At 38.5% G+C, this 27,122-nt stretch overlaps 1 protein-coding gene across 1 annotated transcript; it reads left to right on the forward strand.

Moving 5' to 3' along the window:
* Positions 1-131: 131 nt before the first annotated feature.
* On the forward strand, positions 132-22,681 carry SYAP1 (synapse associated protein 1). The gene is made up of 9 exons (XM_062603728.1): positions 132-449; positions 4,960-5,078; positions 5,949-6,015; positions 7,659-7,732; positions 8,096-8,235; positions 9,949-10,094; positions 14,746-14,804; positions 15,759-15,906; positions 17,470-22,681. The coding sequence occupies exons 1-9, from the start codon at positions 242-244 to the stop codon at positions 17,595-17,597; spliced, it is 1,089 nt and encodes a 362-aa protein (XP_062459712.1). The 5' UTR covers positions 132-241; the 3' UTR covers positions 17,598-22,681.
* Positions 22,682-27,122: the final 4,441 nt, after the last annotated feature.

Consider the following 27,122-nt stretch of genomic DNA (forward strand, 5'->3'; position numbering starts at 1 on the left):
GCGGAGGAGCAGAGCAGGCGGGCGTCAGCGCGAGAACCCAAGGCGAAACAGTGGCGCTTCCCCCTCCTCCCATGCCGGCTCCACCGCCCCGCCCCGCCCCGCCTTGTACACACACACACGCGGTGGCGGAAGTGGCGCATGCGGAAGGAGCGAGCCTCCTGCGCTTCCGCTTTCGGAGCTAGTAGCCCCTTGGAGCGTCGAGTGCCCGTTAACGGGCCAGTGCGACTGCCACTCCTCAGCCATGTTGCGGGGCCTGGGCAGCTGGCTGGGGCTGGAGCGGGCAGGCGAGGAGAAGCTGCTGCCAGCGGAGAAGAGGAGTAGCTCCGCGGAGGAGGAAGAAGAAGAAGAGGAGGAGGAGGAGGTGGTGGTGGTCGATAAGGAGGCGACTGTGCAGAGCTCGGAGCAGCTGGACTCGGAGGCGCTCCTCAGCCAGGCTAAGGGGCTCGGCAGTGAGTGTCCCATCCTTGTACGCTGGGGAGCGCAGGGGGGAGGTGGCCCAGCACCGCTAGCTCCGGGACACGCCCGCACCCAGCTGGGCAGCGCCCTGCGGGTGGAGAGTCCCCGAGACTGCAGCGGTGAGAAGTGGGGCTCCTTCCCCTCACACACGCGTCGCTGCTGGGGGCCTTGATCCAAAGAGAAAGCTTGAGTGAAAGAGTGGTCTCACTTGGAGAGGGATATCGTGCCCAGGCGTCTTTATGCGAGGAGTGCTGCTGTGGGTTTAGTTTAAAAAAGCTGTATATTCTCAGAAGTAAGGTCCTGCAGTGTGGTGAGAGTACTGTAGCAATTGGAAGAGGAAGGTAGGCCGGATTTATGTATGTTTACAAGTTAGAGGGGAAGTTACTAGTACTACTGGCATTTACACCAGAGCTTAAGCTGAGCTAGACAATTACAGATAGGTTTTCAGATGAGTTAAGCATGTTTCTCAATTCGACAAATAAAAAGGAAAATTGCTTTTCATCTAGATGGCAGCAACTCCAGTGGAGCTTGCACAGTGATGCAAAACAGAGAACACAAGTTTATGTGACCTAGAGACGTTGTTTTTTTATTTTTTAAATATCCCTGAAGCATATGTTTTAAGAGGTAAATGATAATTCAGGTTAGGTTAGGTAGTATGGAAAACTATCTTGGTGAAAAGTTTTATAAGTCATTGTTTGCTATCCTTTTTCTGTTTTTGTTTTTGCATATATTTGTTGTTCAGCTCCTTTAAAATCATGTCTGCTAAGTCCAGTCTGTGGTATGGATAACTACCGTGTATTTCACAAGATGGAGTTTTTCATGCAGCTTTGTAGTCTCTGCCACAGTTATGAAACAATCCTATGCAATTAATAAAGCTGGAAGTTTGGAAGTGACGCAATTCTCTAATTTCATCATTTTTCTGTATTTCAGAGATTTGTTTTAGTACTTACTGGCAATGAGAAATATTTTATTGCACACAATTCTGTGCATTGGTAAGGAATGTTGCCTCACTGCAGAGCAAAACACATTAAATAAACAAAACCCTTCAGTGTTTAAAATATGACCCAAGTAAATGACTGCAAATGTTCCTTTCAGTTATCATTTTTTTCAGAATTGTTACTAAATTAACATTTCCCATTGGGAGAAGTCATGCACATATAATGTACCTCACAAATTGCTGTGGGATTTCTGTGATTTTGTTCCTTTTATAGGAAAGGAATAGGGTTTGATTTTGTTGAATTCAGACAAATACTTGTCTGGTTATTGTAAAGCAATCCTAATATGGTAGTCACTGTTCAGGATGGAGAAAGGACTTTGAATTTAGAAGAAAAGTAAGTATTGACTGTTACACATAGAAAGGTCCAGACCATAATTTGCTCTGAAAGTGAGAATTTGGTTTAGTGATTCATTGACTATGACACTAGAGAAGATTGTGATGAAAAGGCTTTTTCATAAAGATTTGCACATCATTGTTTTAACACATGATAACTCTAGAAATATCTGCATGACTAACAACCAGTGTAGCTGTGTGGAGAGGTTCCCCTAGCACATAAAGAATTTTACTGGTAAAACTGAAGCCTTACGTACCTTTCCTTTTTTTTTTTTTTTTCTTTTTTCCTCCTCATTATTTTATTCTTACAAAGGTTAGGAGAGTTTGTCAGTGTGAACTAATACTAGATATATTGCTAGATACATGTTCTTAATATGGGCATAGATTTATAAGAGGGAGGGAAAGTTTCTTGGTCACTTGAAAGTGGAAATGTTGCTTACCACTAGTTCTATTTTTCTAAGGCAAAGTGGCAACTCTTATTGAAGTTTTAAAGTACTTTAGTTCAGAAGAAAATTTGCCCTTAATGGAAATAAAAAGCATTTTGTTTTTCTGACTGGTTCCAGGACTGGCCAAAACCACTTTGCCCAACAATATCAAAACGTTGATGGACAGCAAATGTTTCAGCACCTTTTGCACCTAAAACAATTGCGTATGAGAGTTTACAGGGATACAGAAAACAAGCAATACAAGCTGGTAGGAGGGAAACAGTTCAGTAGACTGCTGCTTCCTCTGCTATCATAAGGAGAATAGTATGTATCTATATAGAATGTGTCTATATCTAAAGTGCAGAAGAAAGGCGGGTATTTTTACCACATGAAGCATGTGATGGGTTGTAAAGCCTGCTAATGGTTATGAAAGATGCTAGCAAGTACTTGAAGGAAGTTTGGTTGCCACCTTTCTGTGGCTTATAACTAGAAATTACATATAAAAATAACTTTCTTAAGGGCTGGCTAGACCTCTGCATATTTCAGTATTTATATCAGAGGTGATATCATAATAAGAGAATATTTTATATGCCAGAAAGGTCAGGTTTCCAAAAGGTGACATGAATGATCTGAAGTAATTCATTCTACCTGTGGCTAACAGCTCATTTAATAACTCATCTTTTTGCATTTCAGGGTTATTTCTTACATTTCTAACCCATAAGGAAAGTGGAATCTTTGTGAGGTCTTGAGAAGGAAGTTGGGAGGTTTTGTTTGAAACAAATACTGGGGATTTTCTGAAGTCCCTTGTATAAAGGTCAAAGTAAAATTTGGGGAATAACTAAAACATTCTTATCATCTCATGTGCTTTTCATTCTTACCAATGCCTCAAATATTTTTTATAGTTACTGTGCAGTTTAGATCTACCATTACTACTTCTAACCATAGAATTGGAATAGAATAGTCTGTTTCTGTTGGAGTGGACCTAGATGGTCCCTTTCATCTAGGTCTCTTCCACAACTAGTCCAACTACCTGACTAATTCAGGGCTTACCAAAAGTTAAAGTGTGCTATTAAGGGCATTATCCAGATGCCTTTTAAACACTTGACAGGCTTGGGGCATTGACCACTTCCCTAGGAAGTCTGTTCCAGGGTTTCTTCACCCTCTCAACAAAGAAATGCTTCCTGATGTCCAGTCTAAACCTCCCTGGTGCAGCTTTGAACCATTCTTAAGTGTCCAAGCCCTGGATACCATGGCGAAGAGATCAACACATCTTTCTGCTTCCCCTCCTCAGGAAGCTGTAGGGAGCAATCAGAGGTCACCTCTCAGCCTCCTTTTCTCCAAACCAGACAACTCCAAAGTCTTCAGACATTCCTCATAGGACATTCCTTCCAGCCCTTAGCTAGCTTTCTTGCCCTCCTCTGAACACATTCAGGGACCTTCACATCCTTCTTAAGTCATGGGGCCCAGAACTGCACCCAGTAATCGAGGTGAGTCTACACATCTTGAGTACATCAGGATGAATGTATCAGGACAATCGCCTCTCTTGGCCAGCTACTTATACTGTGTGTAAAGCACCCCAGATGCAGTTTGCCCTCATGGCTGCCAGGGCACACTGCTGACTCAGATTAAGCGAGCTGTCAACCAGCACCCCCAGGTCCCTTTCTGCAGGACTCCTCTCCAGCCTCTCCCCATTTATACTTGTGTCTGGTATTACTCTGTTCCAGGTGCAGAATCCAGCATTTCAGCTTGTTAAAATTCATGCTGTTGATGATTGTCCAATGCTCCAATCTGTCTAGATCCATCTGCAGTTATTATATTTACAGTGGCACTTACCAATATTTTATCATTGTATGCACTGTAACTGTGATCTTAAGTCATAATACAACTGTTCAAATATAATAAAGTGCTTGTGACAGTGTCATTGCCTGAGGAAATAATACCAATGTTATTTTAAAATCCATTGTCAATAAACTGGTATTTAATGTTTCTGAAGGTTTGTAGTATACATCTTGCTGCCTGTAACTGCCTATGCCACATAGTTCTCTCCCTGCCACCTTTCTTTACTTCAGCACTGCTAATACAAAGAAATGCTGGTTAGTGTTTGGAAATACTTGTTACTGTTGTTCTGGCGCTGAATGTATTCAGAAGTAAGCCAACAGGGCAATAGTGCCTCTCAAGGAGACTAAAAAGAGGAAGATAATGCAAAATAGAAAAAGGGTAAACAACAGGAATAAACTTCTATCTTAAGACTTTTGAAGGAATCTCAAATTTTACTTGACTGAAATGTTTCAGGCATTTGTTGTCTTACTCCAGGAGACTTTATTGTGTATGTTGATTTTCTTAAAAAGACCAAAATAACCACCCTGTTTTAATACTACTGTTAAAGTTACTTTCCTGCTTAATGTCTCTGAAATACTTATATGAAATTAGGAAAGACACTTTCTTTTGCTTCAGAACATTTATTGGAAAGCAGTATTTCAGTGACCATTAATTTGGTAAACAAGATTCATGTGTAAAAGTTTGATTTACAGACAGTTGTGATCAAACATACAGTTTGATCATCATCACTAAAGAATATGAACTAAGAGGATAAATAGGATTTTAGGAGTTCTTTGGAGGTCAGAAGTGGTATTAAATGATTCTGAAAGCAGCTTTCAAGTAAGTGTCCAAATGATTAGAGAAAGGAAAATATATATAGTAAGAGAACAAGGGATTTTTTTTTCACCTTTCTCTTTCTTATTTTGAAAGGTTACCTCTTCAATTTTGCCACTGCTGCTACAAAAAAGATATCTGAATCCGTTGCTGAAACAGCACAGACGATAAAGAAGTCTGTAGAAGAAGGAAAAATAGATAGTATCATTGATAAGGTATTTTATTTCTAGACGTTTGATCTAAAATATGTTTTCTTACTGTTGTTATAACATGGCAAATCTGGCATGTGATAGCATTTCTTTAAGGCATCTCTTACTGGTGTTAAACTGAATGCTGTGTTGTTGAAGGAAAAAATAATTATAGCAATTTATCAGGCTTAACAACTTGTGTGCTTTTTGGCAACTTGTTAAGCCACAGACCTCACTGTATAAAATTTTGCATTTTGTGAGTTAAGTATTCATTTCTAGCTTCATGTTTTCTTTGCCTCTGCTTTCAACAGAACATTTGCACTGTTACTACTAGATTTTGGCATGCTGACTTCTGAGATAATTCTTCTATCTTTAATTCCAAATTCAATACAGGATGTTTCGGAACATAATTTTTTGGTGAAAACTTGTCATCAACAGAAATGGAGAAGTTATGTCAGCCAAGCAGACATTCTTTAAGTAATACTTAACAATTTTACAAGTCTCATTTATTCCAGTGGATATATTTTTTGAGCAACTCCTAAATTTTATTGTAAGGCAAAGAGTATCTTTAAACAGTCTGTGTTGTCCGTATTTGATACGGTAAGGCAGTAAGTATATAGCCATAGTATGCTAATGTTCAAATTATCAGCTAGGATTTTCCTCCAGTATTTTTGTGGTCCCCTGAACTTGATAGAACTCTAAATGTAATTTTGAAAGCGTACACAATAGTTTAAACTTTTAAAGGTAAAATCAAATGTTTATAAAAAGGGCCACCAGGGATATAAGAACATGATCCTGCAGTGTATTTGAAAGCACTTTCTGAGTGAACACGAAACAAAAGGAGTGAATTTTTTTATTTTTTTTTTTTTAATTGTGGTTCCATAATTTTTATTTCAGACAATTATTGGAGATTTTCAGAAGGAACAGAAAAAATTTGTCCAAGAGCAGCAAACAAAAAAATCAGGTATGATTTTTTGCATAAACATTGCTTACGCTAAAACTCGCTGGAAGCTGGATAATTAAGCTGTATCTAAACCTAATCTATCAAAACTCTGTTTAATGAAACACATTATGGCAGAACTTAAAGTATGTTATGGAATAGGAAGATGACATTTTTAAGTGAGGTTAGTGTTACATTATCTAGTTGTTTTAGATTTGCTTTTTTAACCAAATTCAGCTTTCTGAAATTAACTCAAATATCACTGTGCTAGCAAAGCTGATTTCTTATTGTTGTTTTGGATCTTAAGCCTGTGTATTTATTGAAAACAGGCATGCTGATTATTTCTCTTTTGAGCTTTAGCAATCATCACACTTTCATACTGAAATGAAAAACATGGGTTAGGGTTTGCACTATTGTAGTTAATTGTTTTGCTGTAGGTGTTTCTCTGCTTACAGTAAAAGCATAATTGCTTTTTTACATTTCCATAAATCATTTGCGTTATAATTATCTGTGATCTAAATCCTTTGAGTTATCCACCCATGTACTATTAACTGCAGTGGATCTATTTGAAACTTTAAAATAAGCACACTTTTTTTTTTTATGTTGCATTTCATCATTGGCTTTTATCTCCTTTAACATGCTACATGGATGCAGTGATTTCTTGCAATTTGAGTAATTAATGGCTCTACTGTTAATCTTGAAAATGAGCTGGTTTTAAATGGATTGTTCTAAAATTTTGCATACTGTCCACAATATTTTAGCTGGATTTCTTCCTGCAGGATTGTTTCTCTGACTGCACTTGTCTGTATTTCTGTCTTTTTGTCTCTGTTAGTAAACTTTGTCATCTGTTAATATGTTTCTGAAAGTTTTATGAAAATAGGTAGCTAGATTGACAAAAGAAGGACTAACAGATGGCTTACTGAAAGAAGCATTAGCATCAGATGGGAATCCATGTGTGTGAAAGATCTTGCTGATGTCAGATGCATAGCCAAATAAGCAGTGCTAGTTAAAGTGCGTAAGAATTAACTGTTACAGATGCATCATAATGTCTCTGTAGGCTGAATTTGCATTGACAGTGAAGAGATTAGTACATTTCTGTAGATCTACAGTAGTTTATTTTCCTCTGTATATAGCCTATAGAACTATTTTGGAAGTATCTGTGTAAACATATAAATCAGCTGACCTCAGGTATGCTTATGCAGTGTATTGCATGTATTATAACAAATTTATAACTTATTTTCTCCACCATTAAAGAATTGGTGTCTTCTGGGTGTTCAAAAATTAATACAATAGCAAATTATTTTTAAAACTTAATTTAGACAAAGTTAACACATTTAAAGTGAATCTAGATATTTCTGTTTGCAGGCAGCTTAACCAGTTTTACAGCACTACTTCAGTAACTAAGAGGTACCAAGTTGAGTGATGCACACTGCAAAGAAAATCCCACAGTTTTACAATAACAGAAATTGGCAATTATTTATATATTTAGTTAGTTAGGTAGTTTACCTCTGATAAGCAATAATTCATTCCTAGAGTTTCTCTCATGTCCCATGTGCTTAGTTTAGGAAAATGAAATGATGGCTTATTTTTGTTATGGTATATGTTACTTTAAGGCGGGTTTTGTTCAAGTAATACATATGCAATTATTTTCTTTCTTTCAATAACAGAAGCAGCAGTACCTCCCTGGGTAGACAGCAATGAAGAAGAGACAATACAGCAACAAATACTGGCCTTATCAGCAGTGAGTATTTCATTTCCTGTAAGATTTAAAGTTTTCCAAATGGAGAGGTTAAAACTTCCTCCCTTTTTATTTTATTTTTTTTATTTTTTGGCTGGCATTAGATTATGTATTTTCAGTGTCCTTTCTTAATGTGTCTGTCGCTGCACTGATCATGCAAGACTGAATAGTTCTTTCAGGATCAACTTGAGCCAAAGGAGATCCCCAGTATTACTGGGGTCAGTAATAAAGCCAATAACAAAAGCTTTGCAGCTTTGTGGTATGATAAAATTATGTGGAAACCAGGTTTCCATTGATGGTCTTGTGTGTGAAATATGTTATCCTTTTTCTGATACCAGTTAATGACCATAAATATATTCTTCAAAGGATAAACGAAATTTTCTGCGGGATCCTCCGGCAGGCGTGCAATTTAATTTTGACTTTGATCAAATGTACCCTGTTGCAATGGTGATGTTACAGGAAGATGAACTTCTCAATAGGATGAGGTTTGATCTCGTTCCCAAACAGTAAGTAATTTCTTCTGGTTACTATCATAGAATGATACAACAGTTGTGGTTGGAGAGGACCTTAAAGATCATCTAGTTCCAACCCCCCTGCCATAGGCAAGGACACCTTCCACTAGACTAGGTTGCTCAAAGCTTCATCCAGCCTGGCCTTGGAGACTTCCAGGGATGGAGCTTCTCTGGGCAACCTGTGGAGTCCCTCATCACCCTCACAGTAAAGAACTTCTTCCTAATATCTAATCTAGATCTACCTATGTTCAGTTTAAAGTCATTCCTCCTTATCCTATCGCTATATGCCTTGTAAAAAGTCCCTCCAGGTTTGTTGTAATTACTTTACTCTTTATTTACTGGAAGGCTGCTCTAAGGTCTCCCTGGAGTCTTCTCCAGGCTGAACAACCCAGCTGTCTCAGCCTGTCTTCAGAGAGGTGCTCCAGCCCTTACAACTATGTATCCTTATGCTTCTGATGTGTCTGTATATATTCATAAATTACTTCTTGTTATTTTCACTTCCTTCAATTCTTTATGTACTTCCTCTAGATCTAATTTAAAATGCATGAAATATTGCATGTGCATTGTGGTTTAGTAGTTGGAGGATAGAACACAAGTAGATCCATTACACATTCAAACTAATAAGGACCTGTTGACTTATGGATGGGAGAAGCCTTAATTTTTTTCTGTATTCAGTGTGGTAAATTAATTGAAAATCTTTTTCCCAAAACCATGGTAAATGCAGCTACAAAAGTGCTTAGATCTGTCTGTGTAACTGACACCCCAAAAAGGTTATTAGGGAGAGTCAGAGGCCCCCGGCAGAAATGGTAAAAGAATGCATCACAAAACACTAGCAGTGCAAGTAAGGAAAACTGGTTTTGAATAGGCAGCGGGAAAAGCTGTGTGTTGCAACTGCTGTCCTTCTAGTGGACCTAAGTAAAAGATCCACAAGGCTTTTGTCCCAGCAGTTACGGCCTGTTCCACTATGGCTTTTTGATCCCAGCTTCCTTCAAGTGCTGTTCTCCTTTCTGGTCCAGTTCCAGATGCTGCTCCTAAAGCTTGTTTCACAGGTCAACATTCTTGTTAAGTAGGAGTTCCTAACATTACTCTCCTTGTCTAAGGATGGAAACAGGAAAGAAAACATCTTCATGAGCTTTTCTGTCTTGTCTCCTCCTTTTATATAAAGCTTCCCAGCTTCTCATTTTATTTACCCCCTTCCCTGCTGTTGTTTTTCTACTGTCAGTCGTAAATATTCTAGGTCTTCATCATATCTGTCTCTGATGCTCTGTCTTCAGCCTCTGGTCATGTCCTTGCCTATTCTACATTGCTTAACAGGGTTTTTTCCCCTGTTCATAGTCTCAATAATCACTGTTTGCCTGAATGGACAGGAAGGTAACTTCACTCCCCACGTACTTTGACAAGAGAGATATTATGCTATGCTGTTTTTCCAGATTATGTATTGCAGCATGCTGTTAAGCTTTTGTAAAGTCATAACATTATTATATGTTTAAGTCAATTGTAACTGTCTTGTAAGAGATCAAACTTCTACAATGATAGATTTATTTTTTTTTAACTGTGTTAATATTACAAACTTCTTTTTAAAGTTTTTACTTAAATGGCACCTATGTCTACTTCGTCCCTCTGCAAATTTAATTTTATTTCATTGCTAGATGTTAAAAGGAACCGTATTTCCAAATGTAGTAATCAAAATTTGTTTGTTCTCTCTAGCGTAAAGGAGGAGGTGTTCTGGAGAAATTATTTCTACAGGGTGTCTCTAATTAAACAGTCTGCACAACTCACTGCACTTGCAGCTCAACAGCAAGCAGGAGGAAAAGAAGAGAACAAAGGCAGAGAAGAGGATAGTCAACTGAAAGGTATGGAAAGGATCTGTTTTAGGACAGCTCACTAAGTTAGTGTCAGGCATACTGATAGTGTACATCAGGTGACATTGAATTTTTATTCTGGATTTGTCACTAAATTGGGGCTTCCCTTGTCATACTCGGTGTGTTTGTGAGACTGGGGAAGAGGAGGCTCCTAGTGGTTTTAAACCATTTTGCGATTTCAGCCAACTTTGTCGAAGAGTGGAAATCTCAAGAGAGAAAATTTTGTACATGGCTTGTAGCAGCTCAAGACCCCTAGTGGTTTCTGGTGTGCTTTTTTTGACTTGTCAAAAAGTAGTAGGAGGTAACTGTTTCACCTAGTAAGACAACAGGTACTAGCCAACCCAGCCAGCTGGCACATGGTTTGCTCTTAGCTTTTGCTGAGACCTCAGGCCAAACAGAAGTTAATGAGTGATACGGGGGTAGAATTACTGTGGTGTTGGAGGCAGAGATGATTGCAGAACGTAGAAAGTTCCACAGTGTATTATAGAAGTGGAGGAAGATAGAGACCAGGAGGCAACTTGGGATTAAACCTTGAGATGGAAAAGCCACTTCAATGCAAGTGTCTTCAGTTACATTTATCAGTTTATACAGGTGATTTTTACTGACCCTCTTAAGAGCCACTTGGCATCTTGCCTGCATGTAAACAAATTCTGCAAGCAAGAGTACATGCAGCATAAAGAGTAGAAAGCAGTTACTGGCAAAGACACAAAAAGTAACTAGTAGCTTATTAAATCTTAGCTTAAGCTAGGTATGCTCACCACCCCTGGTTACACACCTGAAGGATCTTGGCAGGTTGGGTAGGCATTAGGCAGAAGGAGAAAGCCTTTGCTGCATCTTGGAACAGATTCTTGTATCCCTTACATCAAAAATCTGTCATCATCCATGAAATAGGTAATGCTTAAGTCCTGCTGGCGTGACTGACAACAAACTGATCACTATTAATTTCATTTTTTTTCCCCCTTTCAAATATATCTTTTCATATTGGTGTTTTTCTTCTTGAGGCAAGATCCCTATCTAGAATGAAAAAAGTAATATTCCAAGCAATGGTGGCAGGACAGATCACTCCAGAATCTACTGCAGACCAAGAAGCACCAATTCTGACTTCTTTTATCCAAAACAATTGTCTGCTGTCCCAATGGGCTTTATACAGTCACACATGGCAACATGTCCCCATGTTGAACAGCATGCTGTCAATCACAGAAACACTACTCATGCTATTTCAAGCTTTGTAAGCTTAAAAAACCATGGCCTCGTGATCGTATTACATGGAGCACAGAGATCTAGGCAAATGTCTGGCAAGTGACCACATGCCATGTGCACTTGAGAGGATGCTAACCTTTGAAGAGTAACTGTTGCCAACACACAGCAATGTGCTGTTGGGAGCAGGGTTCCCTCCCTGAGAAGGTTGAGAAAGACATCATACAGATAGCCCAAAATGACTTAGGTGTTTACTATAATGATGTAATTCTTTTGCTTATTGTACTTCAAAAGACTGCTTTAAGCAAAGGAGTACAAGACTTGTGTTTGGGGTTTTTCTTCTGTACCTTTAATTTAAAATATGTGCAGGTTTAAAAAAAAGTGAGAATTACATGATAGTGATTTTTCTTACTGTTCTCATAGTTTTGTAAGCATGTTCTTTTTCTCACCATAGAAACAGAAAAGTGATAGAGAAATTATGATACATGTGGAGAAACAACTAATGAGTTATGGAAGCTGAGACTTAATTTTTATCCCTCATTTTAAAGAGCTGCCCTTAAACGTCCTACATGAACTCTTTAGTCATAACAGAAAGCTTTTGTCTTTACTTTTCAGTGCAGACTGTATTTGGGCTCATTTCCTGCTTCCCTGGTCATGTCACTTGTACACTCCCACCATATTCAGCTCCCATTTTTGCCATTTTCTGTGAGCAAATTGCATTCACTCTTACCCTATACAGGTGGTATCAATTCAACAAATTGCTGGAATTCTCATAATTTCATAAACTTTTGCACTTAAATGGCATCTAAATGCATTTATCAAATTTTCTTTCCTTCTTGTATTTCTTCGCTTGTTTTGGGTTTTTTTTTTTAATTTTAATTTCTGTTCTCTGTTTTTTTTAATTACACCAACTGATAGGATTATATTATAGACTATTAGAAGTAGTGACTGTCTTCTCCTCTGGTGTCTCTAGTGCCTCACAATAGGTTTTTGAGTGTTGGATCCTTTCATTTAGTCCTTTGTATAGAGGAAATGGTTGCATTTGGAAAGATTAGAAACATAAATTCTGCCAGAAGTTACTTTCTTGACTGCTGTTTATAAGACTGAAGTCTGTTTGTTATTAGTTTGCTTCCCCTTTCCACTCAGCTTTTTATTTTATTTCTGTTTCTGCATATCGTCTCTTCAGTAAACCAATTTCAGAAAAGAAAAGCAAGCTGCCACTGTTGTGGCTGACTGGCAGGTCAAATCAAAGTTACTCTATCATTAATCACAGTGCTGAGGGATTCCTTTATGTAAGCTAAATATGTAATTAAATGGGCAGTATTAAACTGTAAGTTTCCTGAGCAGCATAATCTTGGTTCTCTTTTTTGTTTGGTTTATTTGTTTGGTTTTTGTTTGTTTGGGGTTTTTTGTTTGTCTTTGAACAGCACAGTGCTCACATTTGCTAAACTAGCTGCTTTACTTGAAGTGGCTCAACTCTACAGAAGAGATGGCAACTGACCCTATTGAATGACAAAACTGTTGTCTTTGAGTCAGCTAAACCCTTGGAAGATAAAGTTGCTGGATAATAGTAAAATTACCATTGTGACTGAAAACAAAACATACCTTCATCTAAATAAATAAAAAAAAAGCAGCACAATCTTTTGATCTCTTACAGATGTTATAAAATTCAGAAGACCAGTACAGAACATGCAGATAGACTTACTGTAATGGCAGAGAGACATTTACCAGACTGTAGTAAATGCATGTTTTCTTTGATTTGAAAATTGTATAGACTTGGGAAGCTCTGAATCATCAGTGTTATTTTTGATTTAAAGAACCTTTTTGAAGGTTCAGTTCTCTAACTGGGGGTTAACAAGTAATTGCCTGTTGGTAACTCTTCATAATGTTAAGAGCTTCTTCTTAAAGCTGACTGTCTATAAAATAGAATTAATTGCCTTCTATTTTTATCTGTCGCCTCCTTACCTGCTGTTTTCACAAAGTAAAATTAGTATGGTTGATGTGAAAGGAAAGAAGAAGGGACATATGGATCTTGGTGTAGAGACTATGTAAGATCTATAACAAAATGTGAAGTTTTAGGCCTTCTCCAGGTATTAGTAACTATTTATTTGGCAGTGGAGTTACCTCAGGGGCAAAGAGCACATCAGCAGTGGAGGAGACGATGCCAGGCCGGTAGATCCAGCACAGGACTAATGGTATGTTAGTCATATCAGACTGGTGCATGGCCCAGTGCAGAGCTGCGGTGCCACCTTTGCATGAGAGCAGCAGGTGGAGTTTGAAACACGTCTCTTTCACAGTGGTTTGGGCATTTGGTGCTGAACACCAAAGAGTACCATGTTCTACAGCCTCCTTGAACTACGAGTGCTGGAGTCTGTTTGTGGAGCTGGGTGCAGTAACAGGTCCTCTGAAGACTGGGAAGACAAAGGGAAGGAAGAGAGGGTAAAACAACAGTGGGCATTGAGTAGATGAGCTGTATAAGCAATGACACCTAGCAATTAAGGAGTTATTTTCGTTAGAACTGATCTCAATTCTAAAAATAAAACCTAAAAAAAAAAAAATAATGCCCCCTTCAGAAATTGGTAAGCAGGAAGGCTCCACCTGGACACACTGCAGTAAGCAAAGCTGCAAGCTCAGAGCAGCGTTGCATGTTTAAACAAATAGAACTGCTAAGCAAGCACTCCATCACTACCACAACCTTCCCTCTATGTTGATTGTTCTTGCAGCAACCTGGCTCTTTATTGTGACTCCTCTAACCTGCTAGTTGCATGAGGAAAAATGCTTCGGTGTTCCTTTACCTGCCAATAAAAAGATCTGTCTTTGCTTGTAAAGAATCATTGTCTTCCTGGCACCATGCTATTATATACAGAATGCATAGTGAGTTTTCTTAGGAAACTGGGATCCCCTTCTAGGTTTTGTGGGTTTTTTTTGGTGGCTTCTTTGACTATGTGAAAGAAGGTGAGGCTGAGGAACACTCTTCTTGTGTGCATTTAGGGGTCTGCATACAGACATAGTCTGGTATACCAAAGAGCACACTAGTGCTCATGTCAGTGGTAGTACCCAGCCAGGTCTACGTTTGTCACTTTGAAGATCTTGTGATGTGATGCAATCTTTAAGTGTTCTACCTGAAAGAAGGTATTCTTTGAGATTCCCAGCTGTTCCTATTTACCTAGTTCTCTGGATGGTTTTGAGGGGCAGGGGGTTCCTGTGATTTAACTCTAGAGTCGTAATGAGGAAACGGTTTGCTAAATTTGCCTTAATTAAGAATAGAAAATGGTTTTTCCTCCATTTTGTTGTTGCAAATGCTTTATCTATGGCTGAATCCAGCATTTAACCACAAGGATTCGTTAAAACTTAAAAATTTCTTGTACATTTAATAGGTATGCAGATTAAATTAGATCTTTAAATATTTAAATGTAATCTACCTTATTTTTCCCCCCCTTAATAGAAACAGTACGGCCAAAAACACCACCTGTTGCAATAAAGCCTCGAATAAAATCTCAAGAGGTAAATATGCTGTTATATTTTCTCCGATATTTAGTATGTGAAGCTGTTACTTATAGGTAACAGGGAGTTTGAGCAAGTTGTGCTATGAAGCCATAGTAATATAATATCTGACAGTCCTAACTTGCTGCTGTTCTGCTGTGATACTAATTTTTAGTGCATACACTTTAAACTCCTTTTCAAAGGAGGAAACAGTAGTTTATCTAAGCAATACTTTCAGTAGTATCCTGCACATTATAATAAGACATGTTTTCACTCTGAAGAGTGATCTTTCCAAAATATTTTGGGTAGGTTTGCACTGTATATTTAGACATGAGGAATGCCTTCATAAAAGTATAGTCATGATCCATGTTTGTCCAACTCTTCAGCAGTTGTCAGGCTTAAGTATAGGAAATCTAAACGATACAATGTAATAGCAACATTATTTTATTGTAATAGCAAGAAGAGTTTTGCTTGATACTTGAAAAACCTTTCAGTTAGATACATAATGACTTGTTCATTTCTGAGTTGTAAAATCGTGCCAGCAGACAGTCTTGGCAGAAGCAGAGCTCCACTTACAGGTAATATGCAGTGGACTAAATTAAGCTGGAAGGATTTACAAAGAACAATTCTCTCAAATTTACTTGTGTGTAGAGAACTGCACAAAATTGTAGTCAAAATTTAGTCATAGGTACTGTTTTATTATTGTTCCTGAAGATTACGGAAACAAAGGAGAACACAGCAGGAAGCCTAGAATGAAAAGCAGATAATTTTCAGTACAACTATCTAACATCTCCCTTTGTACAAAAATATTTTTACAACTATTTTTCTTTGTGGGCTATTTTTCTTTAAAAGTAATGCATTTGATTTGCTGTTTTTTGTTAACTATCTAAAAGACAGTCACGTAAATGGAAGTATGCACTGGTGGCATTTTCCCCCCCTTTTTGCATAAGCTTATACAAAAATGTCTTGCTGCAGGATGAGGAAGAGATTTCCACAAGTCCAGGTGTATCAGAATTTGTGAGTGATGCCTTTGATGCCTGTAATTTGAATCAGGAAGACCTAAGAAAAGAAATGGAACAACTGGTGCTAGACAAAAAGAAAGAAGAGACTTCAGTAGTAGAAGGTAAAGCTATTATTACATTCTGTATCTTAAATACAGAAATTCTAAGACAGGTTGATGTAATAAATAATTCAATTTAGGAAAGTAGATTTTTTTTTTTTTACCCTGTTTCAAAGTGAGTGAAATGACCTGCAATATATTGCAGAAATTAATGCTAATTCTCACCACAGTTGAACTATGTTTTATACAAAATGCTAGCTCTTAAGAATTTATATCCAAAGAACCTTCTTAAAGTGGCTCTTTTATGGAACTGACAGTAGAATATCTTTTTTTCTGTCTACCTCCTCCTTTCCCTGCCTTCTCTTTCATAGGTCTTCATGTGTACAAATTTTTCTTTCTTTAATTGACATCCTGGAGGTAAAGTAACTCCAGGTGAAAGTCAGGCAATGTTTTCTTCTTGTTACACCAGCTAAAAAGGCAGTATTTGCACCGGACTGTGAGCTTGCAGATGCCTCTGCTGTAAAACGTTTTTCACGCATTTTGAAAAGTTAAAATTTAAGAAATAGCTTTGAGAATGATGAAAAGAAATAAAATGGGGATTATACTTAATTCAGAAGAACTAGTATCAGTGTAAAAAGCAGAAAAGCAATCTGTGATAATGTGCTCTGTCCATACGCAATGAACAGCTTACTGTGAAGACACGTGTATGTGTAGATGCTTATCCTAATATAATTTTCAGAATTCATCTTAAAATATGTTTTTTATGTTGCTGAATCCTTGTTTTCTGAAGTTGTGGGGTTTTTTTCAATACGTAGCCAAGCTTGAAGAATTCTAATAAGTAGTATCAGTTCTTTGCATCTAGCTTTTTGATGGAAGTGTTTCAGTAAGTCATTAATGTGCAACATGCTGGAAAAATCTCAGCTGGCCATAGTGACTTGGACTATGGAATTACGTATCTTCATATCTAGGCTGAAGTACTAACCAACATGTAACACATCAAACGCCCATCTCCTCCCTCATACTCTTGCATATGATAGGTAGAGCTAATTAAAACAGATTAACAACACAGGAATGCTTTCTGACTCATTTTTTGTCCTGAAGTATGAAATATGATTACCCTTAACACTGATTAAGTGAGCCTGCCTAGCTACAAATGTCAGCAAAAAGAGTACCTGCTGCTTTTTCTAAATTATCCATAGTATTTGATCTTGGGTTTGAGGTTTTGTTTAACTCCGTAGGAGTTTATCCAACAAACTTATGAACTTCATTAAATTTTTTGCTGGGGATTTAAAAGTACAAAAGGAAATCTGGTTGACATTAAACTGAAAGACTGTAGGAAATGAGCTTGCAAAGGGACGCCTGTTTCAACTAAGCCACCTGTTTACTTTTTGTATCTTTCTATTCCTATGCGTGTATTATAATAGACTTGTATAGTAATTCATTCCTGTTTGTGGTCAATAAGATGATGAACTATCTGGTCTTGACGTTTCTTTAGGTTTTAAGGAGAATTGTTCATAAAGCTTAGGGAATATGAAAGAGATTGAGTGCAAATTCATCTACTTTTATGTAAATAAGCTACATGCTATATTATCAAGTTAATTCTTACACATTATTTATCTTTTGTAGAAGAAACTGCTGATTGGGAAAAGGAATTGCAACAAGAGCTTCAGGAGTATGAGGTGGTAACAGAATCAGAAAAGCGTGATGAAAACTGGGATAAAGAAATAGAAGAAATGCTCCAAGAAGAAAATTAAGCATTTTCACAAAATCACCACAGCGCTAAGCTTTTTCTGAGGACTGATGCGGTTTTCTGCTTTCATATTTTGCTTATGAAATATCTTCAAAAGACATAAAAGAATCTAAAATTGTTATAATTCCATATGGGAATACAACCAGTATTTCTGTTCTTTATGAGCAGTTTCTGAACTACATTCTTCAAAAGAAAAAAAAAAAAAAAGAGGAGACAGACATAGCAGGTTATATGTCATAATTGAAAGCGGTAACACTACATGAAGCAGCAGTTTAGTTTGTTGCCATCTTAGGTGGTCAAGAAGCTCTGCAAAGAGATTTCTAAACCTAAGAATCTCAAACTTTTTGTCTGCAGCCTTCAGTTTTGGATGTAAAAATGGATGTTGTAAGTAACTTAGACCTTGATAACAACTCTTTCCTCACCTGTGCACTCTGATCCCTGTATAATCTGTAAATGTGTACTATTTTTAAGGTACTTGTAGCTCGTAGCTTTCATGTGTATTTAACTAGTGATTGTAGCCAAAGAGTTTATAGAAAACCCTATTGAATAACTTCTGATATTTTGTTAAACAAAATACTAAATCAGACTCCAAAAGAAGTACTGATTAATTATCAACTAGGTATGATTAACTGGCAAACATTTAAGCATTTAAATAAGAACAAAGTTCTTAACTGCTTGAATTAAGCTGTTGTTACATCATAATATTAAGATGCTGCCTTTTCCCACATAGATATGGTTTAATGCATTCTTTCTTCACAAGATTGTTATGTTTCCATTTAATTTTGCTGTCTGAGTGAGAACAGATTGTTTCTCTTTATTTTAAGTGCTGAAACATTTCTGTAAAAAACATGACTGGTTTGGGCATCTTTATTAAATACTGTAGATATGTATAAAATTGGCTCATTTGCTTGGAGGAGGGCAGAGTGAGAGACAAACATACTTAAGATTTGGACAGGTTTCAAAAATATACTTTTGTCACCATGTATAAGACATGGGATTTAAATAGAAAAGTTTTCTTTAAAAGACTTTGATTCTTCTTAGACATCTGGATGTTTCCTGTAGCTTTACCGTTAAGTCAGTATCTTTGTGTATAAATGAAATATTATGTTCTATTTGTCATTTGTTTTATAAACTTATGTGACAAAATATTCATGCAATTCCAAATATGAAGGAAAAGTGGATAAAATTAAGTAGATAGGAGCCATTAAGCCCAATTGAATTATATAGGTATGTTACATACAGTAAACTCTGTCTTAATGACAAAATTCAACAGGAAACTTTTAGTAAAGAGGCTGAAGTTATTCAGCCTCAGCTGTAACTATTCAGTCAATATTCATCCCATGGGAACTGAAAAGCGCTAAGTATGTTTAACTGCTATTGCTGTAAAAAAGGACTGTTTAAAATTGTTGTTGTTAGTAACTTGGACGGAAAGCCCTCCTGTATTTCTTATTATGGAAATGAATTGATTTAAACCTGCATCCATTTGGCTTCTCCAATTAGTTTATTGCCATTCACTTTCTCAACTACAAATTATCTTGAGCACAATTTGTGTTCTTTATAGTGTTTTTCGCTTTTGGTTAACAGATGCAAGTCATGCTAAATAAGTACTTTTGGAGCTTTTAATATCTGGAATTAATTAAAGGCTGCAAAAGTCAAATCTGTTACGCTTACAAAAATCAGACTATTCAAAGCTTAATGTTTACACTTGACAAATACAACTGCTTACAGATTTAAGCTGGAGACATTAGGATCTGTCTACATACAGTTTGACATAACACATCCTAAAAAGATGGGTAGTTCTATTCTTATAGTGGCCAATCTTCTCTGGATGACTAAAAGCTCAGAATAATTGCTCTAAATGTCTACTTCCTTAAAAACCAGCCTGATAACTGCTAGTGATTTGAGGTACATGACAGGATTATTTGCATGAGATCTGTATATCAAGCTTTACCTCTCTTTTCATGTGAGCATAGCATATATGATGGTTATAGATTTCAAACTCCATCTCTCATAAATGTTGGCTCCGCCTACAAGTAAAACTTTTGTTTTCCAAGTCTTGTGAAAAACAAGTATGCCAACAAAAAAAAAAAACAAAAACACCACAACCAACCAACCAAAGAAAACGCAATCAACCCACTACTTAAATTTGCCTTTAAAAAGACAGTAACATAGGGAAGCCAAGTCTAACTTGAGCTCTGGTATTTAAAGTCTTACCAAAATTGTATTAATACTTTCAAATCCGCATATCTGGTTTTAACCTGGAAAGCTAAAGTAAGGTCTATGTACTCCTGCAGTTTTCAGGGCTGTGCAATGCCTTCCATTAGGTTAGTGCTAACAGTGTCTCGCAGTTATTACTGTGCATGGTAAGAGGAAAAGTGTCTGCATTCCACTTCTCACATGAGATGAACTCAGGTAGACCTCTTCATGTTCACGGTGAATTTTGTACGCATCTGTAGCCCAAATGTGTCATCATATTTCATAAGCATGTATGCCGGTGTTTTTTTAACAACATCATTCCAAGCACTGGGATGGTGCCGCTCCTAAAAATCAGTGACAAAGCCAAAGGAAACCAAGAATGGGTGTTAAATAATACCAACCCGTGAAGACAATTTAACTGAAAATGCAGTTGTTTAAAACACTGAGGAAATGCAAACAAACAAGAAGATTGTTGGCAGGTCTTCTTAGAAGAAGATAAGCTTGCAGATTCTGGAATTAACCCTTGAGAAATAGGGAAAAGATTGCCCAGGAATCATTAGGTTAGCTTGGAACAGTACTAACAACTTTCTTCTGAAACACCATCTTTAGTTAATCTGTGCACTGAAGCATCCTCTTCAACTATTTTAGTTTACTAGTCCAGTTGGTATTAGTTCAGATGTGTATAGAATTTTTTGATTCACTAATTTTTTTTGAGGAGGAACAAGAAGAAAGATCATAAAACCCTGCAATAAAAGAAGTGTAGTAAAATGTTCCCCTACCTTTTGTAGAAGGTGTCCCTGCCTGTGGCAGGGGGATGGAACTAAGTAATCTTTAAGGTCCTGTCCAACCCAGACCATTCTATGATTTTTACTTGTTCATTTACAGCTGTTCTCTAAAAAAAAGTTAACCAAAGCTTTCAATTTCCTCAATTATTTCAGTAAATTTTATTTTATCACTTCAGTTGGGTCAAAAATCTATTTTTTTTCTCCTCACTGTTTGGTTATCTTGGTGTTTGTTTTATGGGGTTATGCCTGTAGTACTGAAGCACAGAATGTCAATTTTAACCTCATGCATTTGAGGTTTTAAAAGAATAACCCTTTGTACAGGAGTCTATCACCTGACCATGAGATGCATCCTTGAACTGTTGGCCACTCATATATTATTGACTTTTACTTTGTAATAGGCCTTACATAAAAGGGAACAAAGCATGCCTGGTTACTTACCGGCATGCTGCCAAGCAACAGCAGCCCCACTGGGTCCTCAGTCCATGTGCTGTACCTAGAGTCTGGTTGGATGACTGCCGTGCTGAGAACCACACAGATAATGGCCTACCTTTTGATTCAGCCAAGGTTCAGAAGATGTATTGTCTAGCCTGATACTATACAGATCAGTAAGTGCTGAATTATATAACAACAGCTGTACAGCAGCCTAGCCTTAAATCACGTTATCCATTAGCAGATTTTTGTTCCAAACTACTCATTTTCAATGTTTTCTTCTGTTGCTTTAAATGTTAGGGGGTTGAGTTGTTTTGAGGTTTTTTTCAGATCAGTGTTCCAATTGTTTTAAATAAAATGGTAAGTAACAGTGAATTAATTTCTTGCTATATTTTCTTTGTATTATACTTAATTATTTCAGAAAACATTTCCTACAAGAATAGCAGAAGACATGTATGGCTTCATTTTCTTCTCAGCACAGCCCAGTATTGGTTATCTATATATACATTTGAAGACCATGCACATATATAAATAGAAACCTACATCTATGAGTGTCTAAATATATTCAAAAAATCATAATATACTTTTCCTTTTCAGCTGTCACTTTTAACTAGATACCATCACGAGAGGAGGAGCAACCAAAATAATAATCATTAGTTTGTCACTGTATCATTTTTAATGAGACTGTGCTCTGTAGGAATCATCTGGAAGAATGAATCACTTGCTTTATTTCTTAAAAGCCTGGTTTTCACTCTGGCACAGGTTGGGAATGTTTTCCTCTGCTAATTCAGGGATTCATGAAGCTATGACAAACCTCTCCAGGTTTGGATAAGATAAATTTGGGGAGGTATGCTTAATCCAAAATTTACACAGGCAGAAAGGTTATTTTAGCTCTGTGATTCTGACAAAGTAGGGGAAGATAGAAGTGCAATTAGTAAAGGGCTATATATAAAACTAGAAAAATAAAGGATTTGATGCATGATTTGATATACAATGCTTTAATGAAAACCCTGTTTAGTGTGTGGTTGTTTACTTGTACACATGCACAATACCTTATTTTGCACTTCTCTTATTTATTTGTTCTCTTTACCTATGGCTTCCATACTCAAATGTGAAGGTTTCAGGAGCAGGCACAGCTCCTGCTCTTCTGCATTTCGTAACCTTCCCAAGGAGAAATGGGCCAATTTACCTCACAGTCAAATAATGGCTAAAGAACAGACCGATTACACTCAGCTTCTTGTCTCACTTCAGAAACATTTTAATGCTGGCCATATGCCCTTTCATGACTTTGATGTCTGCAATTTAAACATCAAACAGTTTTTCTTTTGCTGTATCATCACTGCCTTGCATCCTGTATCATGTAACAAGACTTTAAAGCCCATAGTGTGTTGTATGGATAAAAAGTGCTACTGTAAAAGTATTACTGGGGCGGAGAGGAGCCTCCTCAGACATTTAATGTGGATGTAGTGTCAAAGAATTAGTAGGCATGTGAATGAAAGAGCAGAAACCATTGCCTACGCCAGCAAAAATACTGTTACATAGGATCTTTCTGGCAGAGGAACGTTATCAGTCACACTTCAAGTCTCTCTGGCTACAGATGCACTAGTCGACTGATGTGTCTGAGCATGTGTTGAAATCTGAATGCCTATAAACAGTTAGTAAGAGCCCTACAAATGTTTCCCCTGAGCCACCTAGCAATCTCTTCATTGGCTTCTTGCCACTGAGTTATTCCCAGTGGAGATGGTGTGCAACCCAGCTTTGGAGCCTGAGCATCAAGGAATATTGTAAGGAACAGTCTGCACCCCCTTGGCCCAGATGCCAGAGGATGATCACTGGCAGATTTAACTCACAATAGCAAGCACAGCCTCTGGTTTGGGTGTCCTGCCTCCAGTCCTGGCTTGTGTAAACCAGCACACATATAGGGTGAGGGTAAGCAGTGCCAGGTTCATTGGAGTCCCAGACTGACTGCCTGCCTCCTCACAGTGAGCCATGGCTTGCTTTCAGACCCTGGTGGCTGGCATCTCATCCAAATTCTCTTTCAAAGTACATCTGCACAAAGCTGTAACTGGCTATCATTTTTAACCATACAAATGTCGAGTTCCTTTTTTAATCTAGTTCATTACTTCATTGATGGTGTGGGATAATTAATTTCTTAATGTGGGAAGGGGGAAAATCTTTTTTTTATCGTTTCGAATGTGCCGCTTTGTAATTCCGCTGAACTTTGTGTGACATGGAAAACAAAACAACCCAACTTTACTTTCTTTCCGTCATGTCCCACACATTACTTTCCTGAACCAAGGAAGTAACTTCAGACTTTTCATTCCTGTCATATTTTAATGATGGCATTTTCCCATATACCCAGTAAATTCTGACAGCTTTCTCAGATCCCTTTTACCTTTGGAGTTCATTTTATGGGAGGGAGGTGTGATGTGCAACACCACACAGGAGAACACACCACCCAGCTGACACATCCTATTTCCATTTTCTCTCTTACTCCTCATCCCATTCCACATGTACACCAAAACCTTGTTTGGTTTTATTTCTAGCTGCATGTTCAGCCAGCACGTTTGCCATATTGTCCACAATGGGCCCCAGGCGATTTGCCCAGTAGCCATCACTCATCCTGTGAAGTAGAAGAGTGGTGATTTGGGTTAGGTTTGTTTTGTTTTCTTAGGGTTTTGGTTTGTTTGTATTTTTCTGTTTCCCTTTGCCTTCATTTTCAGTTGGTCATTCTGTGAAAAGTAACACTGAAAGAATTATGGTTCCTACTCAGTACCAGGGGAGAGTGTTCCAACAACAATTCTGATAGTCCAGAGTTTCTTGAAAACACTTATGAAAGCCATTATCATAGTAATCATGAGAAAAGGACAAAATTAAATTTGGTGCTCCATTTCAATGGTTTCCTGACTGCACTGCATGTTGTAACAATGCTGTAAGAAAAGAAATACCGTCTTTATTTCAGTTTCTCAATTGTCTTTGTTTAGAGTTTTAAACATCTTGTTCTAGTTGTCACCCTACTGATGTGTTTCTAAAAAAATAACAAAGCAATTCATTTTTCACCAAATTGCCTAGGAGTGCCCACCCCAGTGAGGGCAGTGAAGTAGTTGAGAGGGTTCACAAAGTTAAGACTACTCTTAAGTATGGTAATAACCACATTAACTTGGAAGTAGTTCATAAAGCTAGGTTACCCTGAAAATGACTAAAGATTCTTACCAAAGGATGCTTAGTTATATTCTAAATAATAATAAACCCCTCCCCTATTTTTTCTCAGATACTAGCTTCTTGCCTGTCAAAACATAAGAGCGCTTCTTCTGATTCCCAATAATTAAGTGGCTACTTGGCAACAGCTATTTGGGTGGAACATTTGCTTGGCTGCTCCCAGTACATAGTCCATGACTGTTCCTCCCTCGCACAAGCAATCTTCAGCAAGGTCATGAGCAGGGCACAACTGCAAATAAGTCCTCAGCCTCCTGTCAGTACGTGTATTTACTTGCAGGAGTGGAACACGAATTTTCAGTACTGTTGACATGCACTTTGCTGGCAAGTGCATGGCAACATTTCTGAGAGAAATTCTGAGAGAATTCTGAGCATTTCTGAGAGAAAACAGTTCACAAAATAACTCAAAAAGACACAGGAAGAAAACCATAAATACAATCTAAAATACTAAAAGCTGGGTATTTTTTTTTTTTATTCAGTTTCACATTTGTGGTGTTCAGAGGACAACAGCACAGGGAGCAATAGGTGCACCAGGGATCTGTGACTGAGTTTGGAAGCCAGTGGTACTTCCCTTACTAAGCCCGAATCAGCTACCCTCAAACCCCCCTAAACTTCTGTAAAAACTGACTTGGTAGGAAGCAGTGTCTTTCTTCATAAAATAATTATAAGCAATCCATGTTAATCAATCTGTGTCACAGAATCAGCAGAAAAACCCCTGACAGTTCAAGTGCGAAAACAATTACTATTGGAAATAAATTCTCTAACATCTAGTAGTTTTTGATGAAATCTTTGTCCCCCTTGACAGAATGGCCTTGTGCCTGCTTCTACTGCATGATGTGTGTTAACTTCTCTGGCACCCAAATTCACCAAAATAGGCCTTACAATGAATTTTATTACAGTAAAGGCTTACAGCCAGCAAGAACTCCGTGGGTCTTTATTCTGTTTTCTCTCAAAGTAGCTCATACTTGTAATTAATCTTCCTTCTATTCCAGAAAGTGCCTATCAGGGGGAGGGGAACAGAATGCAAGAGTTAATTTATGTTTTACTACACATATAAACGTTCCAATAATGCTTTTGAGATATTAAAAGCAATCTTAAAGCCCTATTTATGGATTTCATGAGCCATCCTGCGATCAACCGGAGCATATTTGCATGGATCTCTTGATACTCTCAAACAGGAGGGATGTGTGTGCAAAATCCTAAAACATCAAAATTCTGCTGGGGGAGAAGAGGGACACTTTTTTCTTTTTCCAAGAATTGTACCAATATTATGCATGTTTGTAAAAGAACAAGTGTTATTCTAGGGGAGAAAACCTCCATCTAAAAATTGGGATAATACCCAAAAATAAAAAATTATTTTTCATCTTGAAACTATCAATTGACTAGGTCTGGGAAGCACAGATTTAGACTGTAAGGCCAAAACAATTCAAGCAGGTACTCCCTCACAGAAGCTACTTTACTCAACACAAATATCCACCTATTCTCTGAAGCAGTAAGTGCTTAAGGAGGTTTAGAGTGGTACTTTTATTCAGTAACTCTATGAAAGAACATCAAGGTTCCCCTTGGGTTATAGAGGTTAAGTTTATTTCCTTGACAAGCGGGAACATCTGTATTACCAGGATGTGTGCTTGCATGTGCAGCATGCAGTCCAGCAAGATCCACACACACCCAGGAAACCCGTAGTGAGTTCAAAGGGTTGCATGCATGCCCCAGCAACTTCATTCTTCCCTCCAGCATGTGATGTCAACCTTCCTTCCACAGAAGCAATCCTTAACCCCACAGCAGCCATTCCACTTGCTGAAGTCTTGCAGAGAGGGGAAGGCCTGGCTGAGGTTTGGGCTGCAGCAGCACATGGCTACGTTCACCAGAAGGGCTTCTACCTCACTCCAGGTGGCTCCTCAGTCTGTGCTGGCCTAAAGAATTGTAGAATTGTCAAATCCCTGGTTGGAAGGGATGTCACGGATGTCATCTGGTCCAGCCTTTCTAGCAAAGCATGACCTAGAGTAGATATCCCAGCATCCTGTTTAGCCAGATCCTACAAGTGTCCAATGCTAGGGAATCCACCACTTCCCTGTGGAAATTATTCTAATGGCTGATAGATCTCATAGTGAAAAAATTTCCTTTTGTGTCCAAATGGAATCTCCCCACGATTAACTTGCGCCCATTACTCCTTGTCTTCTCTATATGACTCCTTGTAAAAAGGGAGTCTCCATCTTCTTTAAGTACTTGGAATATGGCGATATGGTTTTCCCCAAACCTTCTTTTCTCAAGGCTAAACAAACACAGCTCTCTCAGCCTTTCCTCATAAGCCAGGCTTCCCAGCCCTTTGATCATCTTTGTGACCCTTCTCTGGGGTCACAAGCTTCCACATAATTTTTGTATGGCGGGGAAGAAAACAGTGTTCCAGGTTATGGCCTGACAAGCGCTCTGTCCACCGTCCCGGCCTCGGCCACACCTGCACAAAGCAATTCCCGGCTAAACCTCTCTTCCCAGCCCAGCTTTCCCTCAGGAGCAGCATCCCCGGCGTCCGCCTTACCCACAGGCGGCCCGCCGACCCACCCCACGCCCGACTCCCCGTCACGGCGGCGCCGCTGAGCTGTCCGCGTCTCCCAAGCCACGGCAAAGGCACCAATGGCCACGAGGAAGGCGGAGCGGACAACACGTCCCCCGATGACCGGCCGCTGACACCACCGCGTGCCCGCCGCCCCGCCCCAGTACGGGCGCCCCCCGCGGCAGACCAGACTACAGCTCCCGGCATGTCCTAGGAAAGGGGGAGCCGCGCGGTGCACGCCGGAAAGCGCAGTCCGCTGCCCCCGAGGGACCCCGGCGTGCTTCCGCCGACTCCCGCGGGAGCAGTGGGCACGGAGGGCAGTGACCTCTCACGTGAGGCCGGGGACCGCGCG

Source organism: Pezoporus occidentalis, unplaced genomic scaffold, assembly GCF_034315485.1.
Source record: "Pezoporus occidentalis ecotype Australia unplaced genomic scaffold, CSIRO_AGI_Poc_V1 ctg81, whole genome shotgun sequence".
Classification (NCBI taxonomy): Eukaryota; Metazoa; Chordata; class Aves; order Psittaciformes; family Psittacidae; genus Pezoporus; species Pezoporus occidentalis.

Bases quoted from the DNA above. Each gene is read 5' to 3' on its own strand.
- SYAP1 (XM_062603728.1), top strand. From the start codon at position 242: ATGTTGCGGGGCCTGGGCAGCTGGCTGGGGCTGGAGCGGGCAGGCGAG. The intron at 7,733-8,095 runs GTGAGTATTTCA...TATTCTTCAAAG, and splicing joins AAATACTGGCCTTATCAGCA to GATAAACGAAATTTTCTGCG. The intron at 10,095-14,745 runs GTATGGAAAGGA...CCCCCTTAATAG, and splicing joins AGAGGATAGTCAACTGAAAG to AAACAGTACGGCCAAAAACA.